This window comes from Schistocerca serialis, chromosome 5 (assembly GCF_023864345.2).
Source record: "Schistocerca serialis cubense isolate TAMUIC-IGC-003099 chromosome 5, iqSchSeri2.2, whole genome shotgun sequence".
Taxonomy (NCBI): Eukaryota; Metazoa; Arthropoda; class Insecta; order Orthoptera; family Acrididae; genus Schistocerca; species Schistocerca serialis.
In genome coordinates, this window is record NC_064642.1 from 289,741,639 (window position 1) to 289,755,187 (window position 13,549).

The 13,549-nt window shown below is 42.5% G+C and overlaps 1 protein-coding gene across 2 annotated transcripts in view; it reads right to left on the reverse strand.

Moving 5' to 3' along the window:
- LOC126481426 (uncharacterized) overlaps positions 1 to 13,549 on the reverse strand; it is a 277,457-nt gene that overhangs the window by 127,416 nt on the left and 136,492 nt on the right. For both annotated transcript variants that reach the window (XM_050105171.1, XM_050105170.1), the window contains exon 7: positions 3,281 to 3,491. In XM_050105171.1, coding sequence (XP_049961128.1) covers positions 3,281 to 3,491 — 211 coding nt within the window. The remainder of the gene's footprint in view (positions 1 to 3,280; positions 3,492 to 13,549) is intronic.

The window sequence follows — 13,549 nt, forward strand, 5'->3', positions numbered from 1 at the left end:
CTACCTTTTCATATCTTGGTACCACACAGGCCACCATTTGTTGCACAAGCAATAAATCCTGTAAACACTTCAAAAGACATGCTATCTGCATAAGGACCCTCTTGAATTTTATGCTTCACTTATAGGAATCCAAGCAGATAAGCATCATAATTTGGAATACCTGTAATTTCTGTGGTATCATAAAATCTTCTTGCCAAGCTCCATTCTTCTACTGCATGCTCATCATTTGTCACACAGAAAAAAGTGACTTATGGATTATTTGCTTTACTCCATTTAAACAACTGGAATGTGTATGATATTGCACTGCCTGTGAGGTTAGGAAGAATGATGCAATGTGTCTTTGAACACGTCTGCACATTGAACAGGCAGTGCGGCAACTACAGCCATTATGAAATACATGAAATGTACTTGCAGTTGCAAATACGAACAACCACCTGCGGTACAAGGGACTGACAACAAAGAAAATATGCGCTGGACTGGGACTCGATCCTAGATTTCTCACTTAATGTGAGCAGTCATCTTAGCCACTTTGGCTATCTAAGCACGACTATTGGCCAGACCCAGACTTTCACATGGTGTCATTCCTGTGCCACAACCTCTACATAATGTGTGTATGAGTACAGGTTGTGACACAGGGATGATGATATAGAAGTTTGTGTCTGGCCATGAGTCACGCATGGACAGCCAAAGCAGTTAAGGCAACTGCTCATGTAAAGTGGGAAATTACATTTTGCGTAAAATGCCACTACTACTATTTCAAAAAGGTTGCTCTTGAAATTTAGTCAGATGTATCAGTTGGAGAGTAAATGTAATTATCCATATGGTCATCAAGGTCACTGGGTGTGGTGCAAACTAGACATGGCAGAGAAGGATGCATCCACTGGTCCCAAGTCACATGGCAGTACACTTGCAGCAGTCTTAGTGGTTGCTGTGGACTGCTGTCACCTCACTGCAACCATCCAATGGTTACAGTAAGCTCTGTGGCGTGCCTACTGATGTACCTGCAGAACATGGTTTCCTCCTGGACTGTGATTTAGACTGTTGGCACATACCACTGATGTTTGATAGTCCATGGACTTCTCCGTGTGCCTAATGTGGTACTGTCTTGTATTTCAAACAAATGAACTGATGGTATACGGGTACATCAAGAGTGTGATTTGTATTTGACTGCTTCTCAGTCGAATCTACACACATTATTATCCTGCTTTAACATGTGAGATATTCAACAAATTTTTAGAATACTGTATTGGACAAGAGGTATCCACTTCCAGAAATTTTTCATTTTGTGTATTTCCAGAAGTGTGTGATTTATTTATAAGCAATTTGTAATTAATAAAATCAACGTTGTTCACGAAGTAGATCTACATGCATGCAAACCTGCTCCAAAATCCCCACTCCCATGCTTTGCTAATTTTGATCAACAATTCATCTCTACTGAAATGTGTCAGTAAACATGAATATTTTCGACTGTAGTATAAAAATAAATAAATATATTAAAAGTTAAATAAACCAAGTAACACACAACGTCTCTTAAATTATTTATGCTAAATGTTGCAAGACATTGTTTAGCATATTGTGCTGATTAGTACTCAATAATTTCATTTTAATTTCAGTTATATGGACTGGCAAGCAAACCACACACAGCTGTGGCAACGCAAATTCCAGTAAAATAAAATTTATTTAAATATTTTCCCACTGGAATACCATCATGAAATTTGGCACATACTTTAACAAACAGTGTATGATCAAAACATTTCTCGTCTGTTGTCCTTAAAAACTACTATTTTGAAATAATCAGAATTTAAAAAAAAATCTTTATCAGAATTTTGCATTTTTTCTGAATGTGGCAAACAGAAAATTTTTTTAAAGCTTGTAAGAAACTGAACAAAACGGTACAAATTTCAGATCTGTTAGCCATACAGTTTTAGAGATGGCTATTTTAAGATTTGAAAACATGACAAAAATGCACAAATCTGAAAACTTTCAAAATTAGTAACTAAAAAATTAAATGTCAAAAAAATTTTAATTTTAGATTCCCCATTATTTTGATGGATAGAATAAAATGACAAAATGTGGTGTGAACTGTATCATCATAACTAGAAATAGTTTATTAAGCTTGCCCTTATGATGTGCATTACTTATTGCCAGAAAATGACAGTGCTGAATTAGTGTTGGTCACTCTACAACTTGTGGCATTGTCTGTAGGACACATCACACTCTGTGGGGATGTCCTCCATCATCAGTTTCTACCTGGACCAATACCTGACAACTTTTGAATGCACAGGCAGCTATAAAAATTTGAAGGTGCCACCAACAGCAAAATGCTGTAATGTAGTGTTCCACAAATGCCGAAGGCTCATTAATTTCATATGAAACTATTTTTACTTATGCATGCAGCTTAATTAAAATTACATCTAGTATTTTGACTATCAAGTAGCAGAAATTACTGTCATATCATTGCAGTTGAAATGGATATAGCAAAGCTAATTATTAAGGCAACTTTGGCTCTACATTACTACTTATCAGTTTTTAATGCGTGGGAGCATTCATCTACCAAGCTTTACTGTTCTCCAGCATTTCCGGATTCTGAAGACGACACACACAAATTTGCTGATGGATTGGCAGTGTAATATCTCATAAGAGGTCTGAAGGTATGACACTCATTTCTTTTGAAGATCTTTCAAACATATGGTTGCAGAGTAATTTTTTTTCTTTAACTGACTGCACTTAACAGTTTAACATAAATTTTACTTTCTGTTTTTCCCCCAACATGTACATAAATATGATGTTAATGTCACTAAATATAAGTTAACTGGTAGATATGTTTTCATTTTCAGCATGGCACTATAAAGCAATAAAATACGACAGACATTTAGAATATACAGAAATTCAAAAATATTCATTCTGAAACCAATACCAAAACTGGTAGAAAATAACACCAAAATTGTTCTTGATAAGGTAGACAATACATGTAATAGATAAATGATTTCTTGTAAGAAGGAGAGAAGTGGCAAAATGGGTTGAGTGGACAGATGGGGAAATGAGACAGAACGGCACAAGCAGGGAAAATTATACACGAGGAGATAGTTAACCAAATGAATAAACCATTATTTTCATAATTTTACCCCCACCCCAATAGGGCATTTACGTATGAATGAATGAAGTAAAACAAAATTTCCAGCAATCTTCTAACATTATAAATATACCAACAAATGCAAACAAATTATAGCTATCAGATTCACCATGAAGGTAGTCACAAATATCTTTGCATTGTACATACCATTTAATGGTACCAAAAGTCTTCTGGCAACTGTTATTGCAATCAATTTTGTCTGTAGAAGCAGAACAGTCGTTATTGACAATGGCGTCCATTCTATCACGATACCATGAATGAAAAGTTTTGTCAGCTTTGTGAATGGCTGCATCTGCTCCATGGAAAGAATAGTTATTTCCTGGAGAGCAACAGATTCCTTCTGATATCTGATCATCACCTGAAAAAATATTTCCACGATTTTACTACTAAATTGGTATGAGATCCATTAATTCTTTAAAATCGAAAACATTTATGAAACTATTACTCAAAATACAATCTTCTAGTTTCATAGTTGTCAATAATACACTAGGAAAATTAATAATTAGGGGCTAAATTTTATAAATGTACTCACATAATGTTTAATTACCTGTACTTTTGTATAATAAGAAATTAGGACTTATAACATTCATTATTATCGTCTACTGTTTGGCACTGTTACTGGAAAATGTAAGATATCACATAAATTCACCGACAACAGGACCACATGGCCATCAGATTTTTGTAATGTTTTATATTTTATTCTATGTGATGGTCAGATCTCAAACCAAAGGAGTTTACTGTAACTCTAAAAAAAATTACTAAGAAAATCAACACTGAAGCTCTCCTAGTGACTTTAATCCACTTAAGATACAATAATAGTTCGGCGGACCATGTGAATCTATCGGTAGCACTTGATACTGATAATAAGTGGTTTCAACCTCATCGCCCACCCCCATTCAATTTGAATACCTATCACATGTAAATATAAAATTCATCAAATGTACGCTAATTAACACACACGAAAACTACACGTGAAAATGTGATACTAGATAGCGCCTCTATATGGAAAGAGTGAAAAGTGTTCAATGCCTGTCTGTGTTTACGAACTTTACAGTACACATTTTACTATTAGTTAATGACAGCTGCTGAAACTGAGATCTCGTCCAACTGGCCCAGCAATTACAGGAGCAGATTTACCAGTGGAGCAAATTACAGCTGTTTAAGAATAATAGATTTCAGGAAATTCCACAATGGTTGGAAGGGATATGACATCTTTTGCAAGGGATACAAAATCAATGATAGAGAAGAGTAGATAAAAATTCATTCACTAGTACATCACCAGTTGGCCTCTCCAATTTCTGGCAAAATGACGTGGCATGCCTGATTCGCTTTGAAACTTTGCAATAAAAGTGAAATCTTTAATAACATGAATGACGTCTGTTTTTCATTTCACACCTTGGAGGAGGAGGGGGCAGAGGAAGAAAGGGGGGAGGGGGGCTGCGACCGCAAAAATGCAGCATTTTTACAGTGTGCCATGTTTCTGTGACACTTATTGCTCTGATTCGTATGAGACCACTCTTGTGACCGGACACAGTCCAAAGAGAGAGTATTTGATTTCCAATCTAAAGCTTTTTTTTCTCATTTCTGAGCCAAAAAACCTTAATTCATATAAATAAAAATCAATTGCCAGACGCATGAAAGATCATCACTTGAGAACAGACAGACTGCTATTTTTGTTGTGTTCATAATTGTCAGGACAAGGTTTGTGTGAAAGAAAATTTTTTGAAAATCCACCAGAAAAGTTGGATGGTATTTTTGTATGAAAATCTCAATGAAAGAAATGAGATGGTCAGTTTTGACAACTCTGTTGTAATGTTCCCATAAAAACAACAAATTCTGCACTGAATATTGATATCTTGAGAAAAAGAAAAGAATTAAAAGCACTGTTTCAGTGCGTTATCAAACTGATGTCAGTTTGTGGTAATTTTGTGTGTTGCAAACATTCCACTGATTTCAGTTCACGGTTTATTTCTTTGGGAAAAATATCACAGTGAGGCATCTAAATGTTGGTCGGCGTACACGCTATGCAAACCAACTACCTGGTCATTGCGTCAATGAGACTGATAAAGAGCGCAGCCAGCATTTGGAGGCAAACTGAATACAAATTTCTTGAGTGCGATCCATTATGACTCCTAAACAATGGATAAAGTCACATTTGACTCACTCAGCTGGAGCTTATGCACAAAATAATTAGGAATGTCTACAAAACACATGAACAAATGTGACAATTGAAAATCAACATTTGGCGTTCAGATCCAATACTCAATTATGCTGCGGATATATAGGTTGACTTCAGAACAATGAACAATGTTTGTCAACATTGTAATTAGGGTTGCCAAAAGGTTCCCCAAGTGAAATTCCCTAATTTGCAGACAAGTTTTAGTATTTCCTTAAGGGGAAAAAGGACAGGTATACACTCGCACACACACACACACACACACACACACACACACACACACACACACACACATATCCATCCGCACATACACAGACATTTGTAAAGGCAAAGAGTTTGGGCAATGTCTGCTTGTGTCTGTGCATGTGCGGACAGACACGTGTGCGTGAGCGCACCCCCCCCCCCCCCCCCCCCCCCCAAAGCAAGTCCCCCTACCCCCGGGACCGGAACGACTCCCCACCCTCTCCCCCCAAAACCCACATCTGCTCCCCCCACCCCACCCCGACGAAATAACCACCGGGCGCGAAAGCCCGAACCCCGTGAGTATGCTTGTGGCTTGTGTGTCCATCGACGTGCCAGCTGGCCCCCGCCCGGCAAGCCACACCATCCCTATTCAATCAAACACACACACACACACACACACACACACACACAGATATATATATATATATATATATATTAAAAAGCGCTGGCAGGTCGATACCCACACAAACAAACACACAAAATTCAAGCTTTCGCAACAAACGGTTACTTCGTCAGGAAAGAGGGAAGGAGAGGGAAAGACGAAAGGATGTGGGTTTTAAGGGAGAGGGTAAGGAGTCATTCCAATCCCGGGAGCGGAAAGACTCACCTTAAGGGGAAAAAAGGACGCGTATACACTCGCGCACACACACATATCCATCCACACATATACAGACACAAGCAGACATATTCAAAGGCAAAGAGTTTGGACAGAGATGTCAGTCGAGGCAGAAGTGCAGAGGCAAAGATGTTGTTGAATGACAGGTGAGGTATGAGTGGCGGCAACTTGAAATTAGCGGAGATTGAGGCCTGGTGGATAACGGGACGAGAGGATATATTGAAGGGCAAGTTCCCATCTCCGGAGTTCGGATAGGTTGGTGTTAGTGGGAAGTATCCAGATAACCCGGACGGTGTAACACTGTGCCAAGATGTGCTGGCCGTGCACCAAGGCATGTTTAGCCACAGGGTGATCCTCATTACCAACAAACACTGTTTGCCTGTGACCATTCATGCAAATGGACAGTTTGTTGCTGGTCATTACCACATAGAATGTGTCACAGTGTAGGCAGGTCAGTTGGTAAATCACGTGGGTGCTTTCACACGTGGCTCTGCCTTTGATCGTGTACACCTTCCGGGTTACAGGACTGGAGTAGGTGGTGGTGGGAGGGTGCATGGGACAGGTTTTACACCGGGGGCGGTTACAAGGGTAGGAGCCAGAGGGTAGGGAAGGTGGTTTGGGGATTTCATAGGGATGAACTAAGAGGTTACAAAGATTAGGTGGATGGCGGGAAGACACTCTTGGTGGAGTGGGGAAGATTTCATGAAGGATGGATCTCATTTCAGGGCAGGATTTGAGGAAGTCGTATCCCTGCTGGAGAGCCACATTCAGAGTCTGATCCAGTCCCGGAAAGTATTCTGTCACAAGTGGGGCACTTTTGTGGTTTTTCTGTGGGAGGTTCCGGGTTTGAGGGGATGAGGAAGTGGCTCTGGTTATTTGCTTCTGTTCCAGGTCAGGAGGATAGTTGCGGGATGCGAAAGCTGTTTTCAGGTTGTTGGTGTAATGGTTCAGGGATTCCGGACTCGAGCAGATTCGTTTGCCACGAAGACCTGGGCTGTAGGGAAGAGACCGTTTGATGTGGAATGGGTGGCAGCTGTCATAATGCCTCGGTGCACGGCCAGCACGTCTTGGCACAGTGTTACACCGTCCGGGTTACCGGATACTTTCCACTAACAGCAACCTGTCAGAACTCCGGAGATGGGAACTTGCCCTTCAGTATATCCTCTCTTCTCGTTATCCGCCAGGCCTCAACCTCCGCTAATTTCAAGTTGCCGCCGCTCATACCTCACCTGTCTTTCAACAACATCTTTGCCTCTGTACTTCCGCCTCGACTGACATCTCTGCCCAAACTCTTTGCCTTTACAAATGTCTGCTTGTGTCTGTGTATGTGCGGATGGATGTGGGTGTGTGTGCAAGTGTGTACCTGTTCTTTTTCCCCCTAGGGTGGGTCTTTCCACTCCCGGGATTGGGGTGACTCCTTGCCCTCTCCCTTGGGGCCCACATCCTTTCGTCTTTCCCTCTCCTTCCTTCTTTCCTGGTGGGGCGGCCGTTGAGATATATATATATATATCATTCCACGTGGGAGGGATATGTCTGGGAACAGGGATGGTGTGGCTTGCCAGGTGTGGGTGCTGGCATGGGGGGGGGGGGGGCTGTGGGTTTTGGGGGAGAGGGTGAGGAGTCGTCCCGGGGGTGGGGGGACTTGTCCTTGGGCGGGGGGGCAGGGCGGGGGGGGGGGGGGGGGGGGGCAGGTGTGCGCTCGCGCACACGTGTCCATCCGCACATGCACAGACGCAAGCAGACATTGCCCAAACTCTTTGCCTTTACAAATGTCTGCTTGTGTCTGTGTATGTGCGGATGGATATGTGTGTGTGTGTGTGTGTGTGTGTGTGTGTGTGTGTGTGTGTGTGTGTGTGCGCGCGCGCGCGCGTGCGAGTGTATACCTGTCCTTTTTCCCCCTAAGGTAAGTCTTTCTGCTCCCAGGATTGGAATGACTCCTTACCCTCTCCCTTAAAACCCACATCCTTTCGTCTTTCCCTCTCCTTCCCTCTTTCCTGACGAAGCAACCGTTGGTTGCGAAAGCTTGAATTTTGTGTGTATGTTTGTGTGTCTATCAACCTGTCAGCACTTTCGTTTGGTAAGTAACATCATCTTTGTTTATATAAAATAGGGGCGTCAGTATTCCTAAACATGTGAGCAAAAATCTTAAGTAGTAACATCAACATCTTTTGTAATGAACTGTTTTTAGATGGGAAAAGCAAGCCAAATGGTGTATGTGTTTCATTAAGAACACTGATGTTATTTTATTTCAATAAAAGGAAACACATTTGGTGACAAAAATACACATTTCCAGATTTAAAATACCTTCACTAGTTTCAGAAATAACCTCAGAAAAAAGTAGGCCTCTTCAATGAAGTGTACAAGGCGGAGAAGAGTAGTGTAAACCGCCACTATATACGACTTCCAATACAATGTTGATTCTACTATGTTTATTATTGTCAGTTATGCCTATTATTTTAGAGGTAGGCCTGCTTAGCTGTGTGGTAACATGTTTGCCTACCATGCAGCGACACCCGGGTTCAATTCCCTGTTGGATTGGAGATTTTCTCCGCTCGTGGACTGGGTGTTGTGTTGTCCTCATCATCATTTCATGATCACCAACAAGCAAGTCACCTAGTGTGGCATCACCTGAACGAAGACTCGCAACCCAGCGAATAAACTCCCCTGGATGGGGTCTCCTGGTAATCAATGGCACACAATAATTTCATTTTACATGTGTTGTGTGATTTTTCTTTCGAAAAATATGTGAGTACATAGCGTACAAACTGCAGTCACTGCCACAATTTTCTTATCATTCATACTTTCTAATATATAAACTACTTTCAAAGTTCCAAAATGCAATAGAATAAATAAAATGTCTATAAAATGCCACACTGTACAGTGTACCTGTGGAGAGACAGTTGCAAGTCCTGAAATCCACTGGCCATAGCCTCTGGCCTGCCGAGGAGCACCACAGTCCTGGGTCCATGGATAAACCATGACTACACCACACAAAAATTGACCTGGCCTGCGGGCAGATCGGTGAGACCAGATGCGACGGGTAGGGCCTGCACATTCGTGGGAAACGAAGGGCTTCAGATAGGCACGCCCGATCCTTTAGAGATCCTTGGCCCGTCATTGAAGTCCACTCGTGTGGCCAGCTATTAATGTGTCACAGACACCATGCTGATGAAATGAGACTACAGTGATTTCCATGCAACAGATACCTTGTGCAAATACTTCGAGAATCAATACTAATGAGGATAGGTAAGAAATCTCCACAAAGATGATTGTTGAGCCACAGACAAGCACACAGGAAAGACAATCACTCACTCACTCACAACTAAATTTTCAGCCATAGCCTCTGTCAGAAAATGAAGCTCATACACTTTCACATAATCAAGCCACCTCTGGCCGCTGTGTCAACAGTCTCTGAGAATAATATCCAAACAAACCACTCGTCACACCTCCCTGGCTCTCATTGCCAGCTGCTACAAGGGGAATGGTAGGAAGGGAAGAAACAATAAGAAAGAGGGAGTAGGGAAGCAGTGCACGCATTCAGTGGTGCCCAGTGAGCGGTGATACATGACATCTCAGTACACAAAGCATTTCATCTACAGAGACAAAAATGAGGCTTTTCCAGTGTTTTTTTCCAAATTTCCCTGAGATGTTTGAAATTACCTGATTTCCAGAACTTGTGGCAACCCTGGTAATGCTTTGAGATTTTGACATGAACCATCAGGATTATGTTGTGTGAGCAGAAAGATCAAATGACCACAACTGACACAGCCAATGGAGCCACTGGCATCGTTGCTTTCTAGCCACAAACCTCGATCAAAGTATTTCTTACAGAATATACAGAAGTTCCTTCCAAATGACATCACTTGGGGCAAATGTTATTGGTGAACGAGGTTTCAAGCATCTTATTTAATTCATTTCAATAAATTCTTGATCTTACTGAAATTGCTTTGTTTCAATTCATAAAAATTCATGGAAAGATTCGATTGGATGAATCTCTTCTCGACCAACTAACTGACTGACTGACTGACTGATGGGCAGACAGACACACAACACACAGCCTAAACCACTGGAGATGACACTGACCAGCCAGAACATTATGACCACTGACCTACTATCGATATAAATCTGTCCAGGCAATAGCAGCATCATTTAGTGAGGAATGACTGCTAGTCAGACACATGCACTGTGCATGCAGTATCAGCGTGCGTGCTGTACATGTGTATAATGGGAAGACACATAATCTATCCGAGTTTGATTGGGGGCAGAATGTGATGGCCCAGAGGCTCAGCGTGAGCATTTCAGAAAATGCAGGCACATGCGCACATATCAAAAGTGCAAAACACGAAGACAAAGAGAGGAATTAAAAATGACTACACGTCAGTCCCAATCGACGGAAGAGAAGACAGCTAAAAACAGGGGTGTGGAGAAAGGTCTAGAAAATACACCATAGAGAAACAGACGTCTAGAACTAAAAATTAAATGGCCTTCACCATATTGCTATAACAGATAAAAAGTAAAACGTAGTTGATAGCCCCCATGTTGTTTGCTAAAATGGCCGACAACTCAGACAGCAAACACAAATGGGAACGTAAGCAGCTAAAGAAAAGGGCATTCTGTCATGAAATGGCAGACAGTTAAAAGTTGAGTGCAATGTGCACAAAGTGGTGGGGGAGCACCATGTAACAAATGGTGATGGCTAAAAAGGCAGTGCCCAATAAACAACCTAGTTAAAATGACCTCCTCTCAGTGAGAGCACCAACAGAAAGTCGTCCAAGTCGCTGGGAGAGGCTTAATAATTCAGAGCTTGTTCCCATGAAGGGAAGACCAGTGATGATGCCAAAGTGACACTATGTGCTGACAGGTGGCAACACATAGATCACTGGAGGAAATGCAGGAACTAGCAGGATGAGGTGTTAGGACTGCAGCTTTGGTAGCAGTCTCATTTCCTGTCAGAGCGACGTAACTAGGAACCCACATAAACATTACAGTGGCTCCAACAAGAGTTAGCAAGTGACAGCTTTCCTGGAACTGTTGCACTAAGGGATGGATGGTGTACAGCACACAGAGGTTTTGAAGGGCACTGAGAGAGTCTGAGTAGATGACACAACTGAAAAGCCTGTGTCGCCGGATGTACTGCGTGACCTGATACAACAGGGAGAAGAGCTCTGCTGTAAATACTGAGATACCGAGAAATGTCAACAGCCAATAACAAAGGCACACCCGACACCATGGTCAGCCTGAGAGCCATCAGTGTACACAAAGGTGCTATTGTGAAGTTTCGTGCGAAGGTCATGAAACTGAGGCGATAGCGTGAGGCTGGAGTAGCGTCCTTAGGGAATGAATGAAGGCCAAGGTGAACATGGGCCACCGCATGAAACCAAGGCAATGAAGGCTTCACACCCATCGGTAAAGTGGCAGGTTGCGTGAAGTTAAGCTGCGAGAGCAAGAGCAGAAAGTGAACTCCAGGAGGTAAAAGAGAAGAGGGAATCGCACATACTGGCAAGCAAAGGAGCCATTGAACAAGGAGTTATAGGATGGGTGGCCACAAATGGCAGATAAACGACATGCACATCACAGCAGTAGGATAGCCGTGGTTTGGCAGCTTCTTCATACAGACTCTGCCTACTATAAAAGGCGCCACTGTCCAAACAGATGCCACAATGGTAGAAAGTATTGAGACAGCGTAAGAGGGATGGACGTGCAGATGCATAAACGAAATACCCATAGTCTAGTTTCGAATGGACAAGGAACCGGTACAAACAGAGGAGGGTTGTTCGATCTGCTATCCAGGAGGTACCACTTAGGGCACTGAGGGACCACATACAGAGGCTGCCAGGTAAGACACATGGGAGGGCCAAGGAAGTTTCCTATTAAGAATGAGCCCCAGGAATTTTACAGTTTCAATGAATGGAAGAGCAACAGGCCCAAGATGTAAAGACAGTGGAAGAAACCATTTCTGCCACCAGAAATTCATAGAAACAGTTTTGTCGGTGGAAAAACGACAGCCATTGTCGATGTTCCATGAGTAAAGACGATCAAGACACCACTGAAGACGCTGCTCAATCAGACAAGTCCGTGGAGAACTGCAATAGATGACAAAATCGTCAACAAAAAGGGAGCAGAAGGTGCTCAGCGGGAGATGGGCCATTACAGGGTTAATGGCGATAGCAAAGAGGACGACGCTCAGGACAGAGTCCTGAGGTACATTGTTTTCCTGGATAAAGGTATCTGACAAGGCAGAACCCATACGCACCTTGAAAACTTGGTCTCTTAAAAATTCCTGAAGGAAACGGGACAGGTGGCCACGGAAGCCTCACATGTAGAGCATATGGATGATACTGGTCCTCCAGCAGGTGTCATGTGTTTTCTCCAAATTCAAAAAAAATGGCCACATTCTGGGTTTTCACAGAAAACCATTCATGATGTGGGTAGACAAAGTGACGAGATGGGCAAGTGCAGAATGGTGCACTCGAAACCCACACCGTGCAGTGGTTAGTAAATAGCACGACTTGAGCCACTATACCAGCCAGACATGAATCGTATGTTCCATCACTGTGCAGTGGTTAGTAAATAGCAAGAATTGAGCCACTATACCAGCCAGACATGAATCATATGTTCCATCACCTTGCAAACACAGCTGCTGAGAGAAATGGGGCAGTAGCTAGAAGGAAGGTCTTTGTCCTTACTGTGCTTAGGTATGGGTACGACAGTGGCTTCAAACCAGCATTTGGGAAACGTGCCCTCTGCCCAGATGCAGTTGTACGTATTAAGCAGAAAGTGCTTGGCCGCAAGTGGAAGGTGCAGCAACATCTGAAAGTGAACAGCATCTGGCCATGAGGCAGAGGATAAGGATGAAGTGAGAGCAAGACCTAGCTCCCTCATAGTAATGGCGGCATTGTAGTATTTGTGATTCTGAGAAAACAAGGCTATTGCAAGAGCCGCCTCCACTCGTTTTGGATGGAGGAAGGCAGGGTGATAGTGAGAGGAGCTTGAAATCTCCGCAAAGTGGTAGCCCAAGGTGTTGGAGATAGCAATAGGGTCCATGATGATGACATCATCTGTTACTGTCAGACCGGAAATCAGGGAATGGATCTTGGTCCCAGATAGCCAACTGAGATTGGCCCACATGACGGCAGAACTATTGAATGAAACCAAGATAGCTTTCTTGCTATCCTGAAGAACGTGACAACACTGTGCATGTGTCTGTTTATAATGAATGCAGTTTACCATCGTAGGATGACAGTTAAAAACATAGAGGCATGTTTCCGCACACAAATTGTGTTGCAGCATGCCTCGGTCCAACAAGCGACTGGGACATGGCATGGTAAACAAGAAGTGCGAGGAATGGAACATTCTGCAGCATTAAGGATAATGTTTGTAA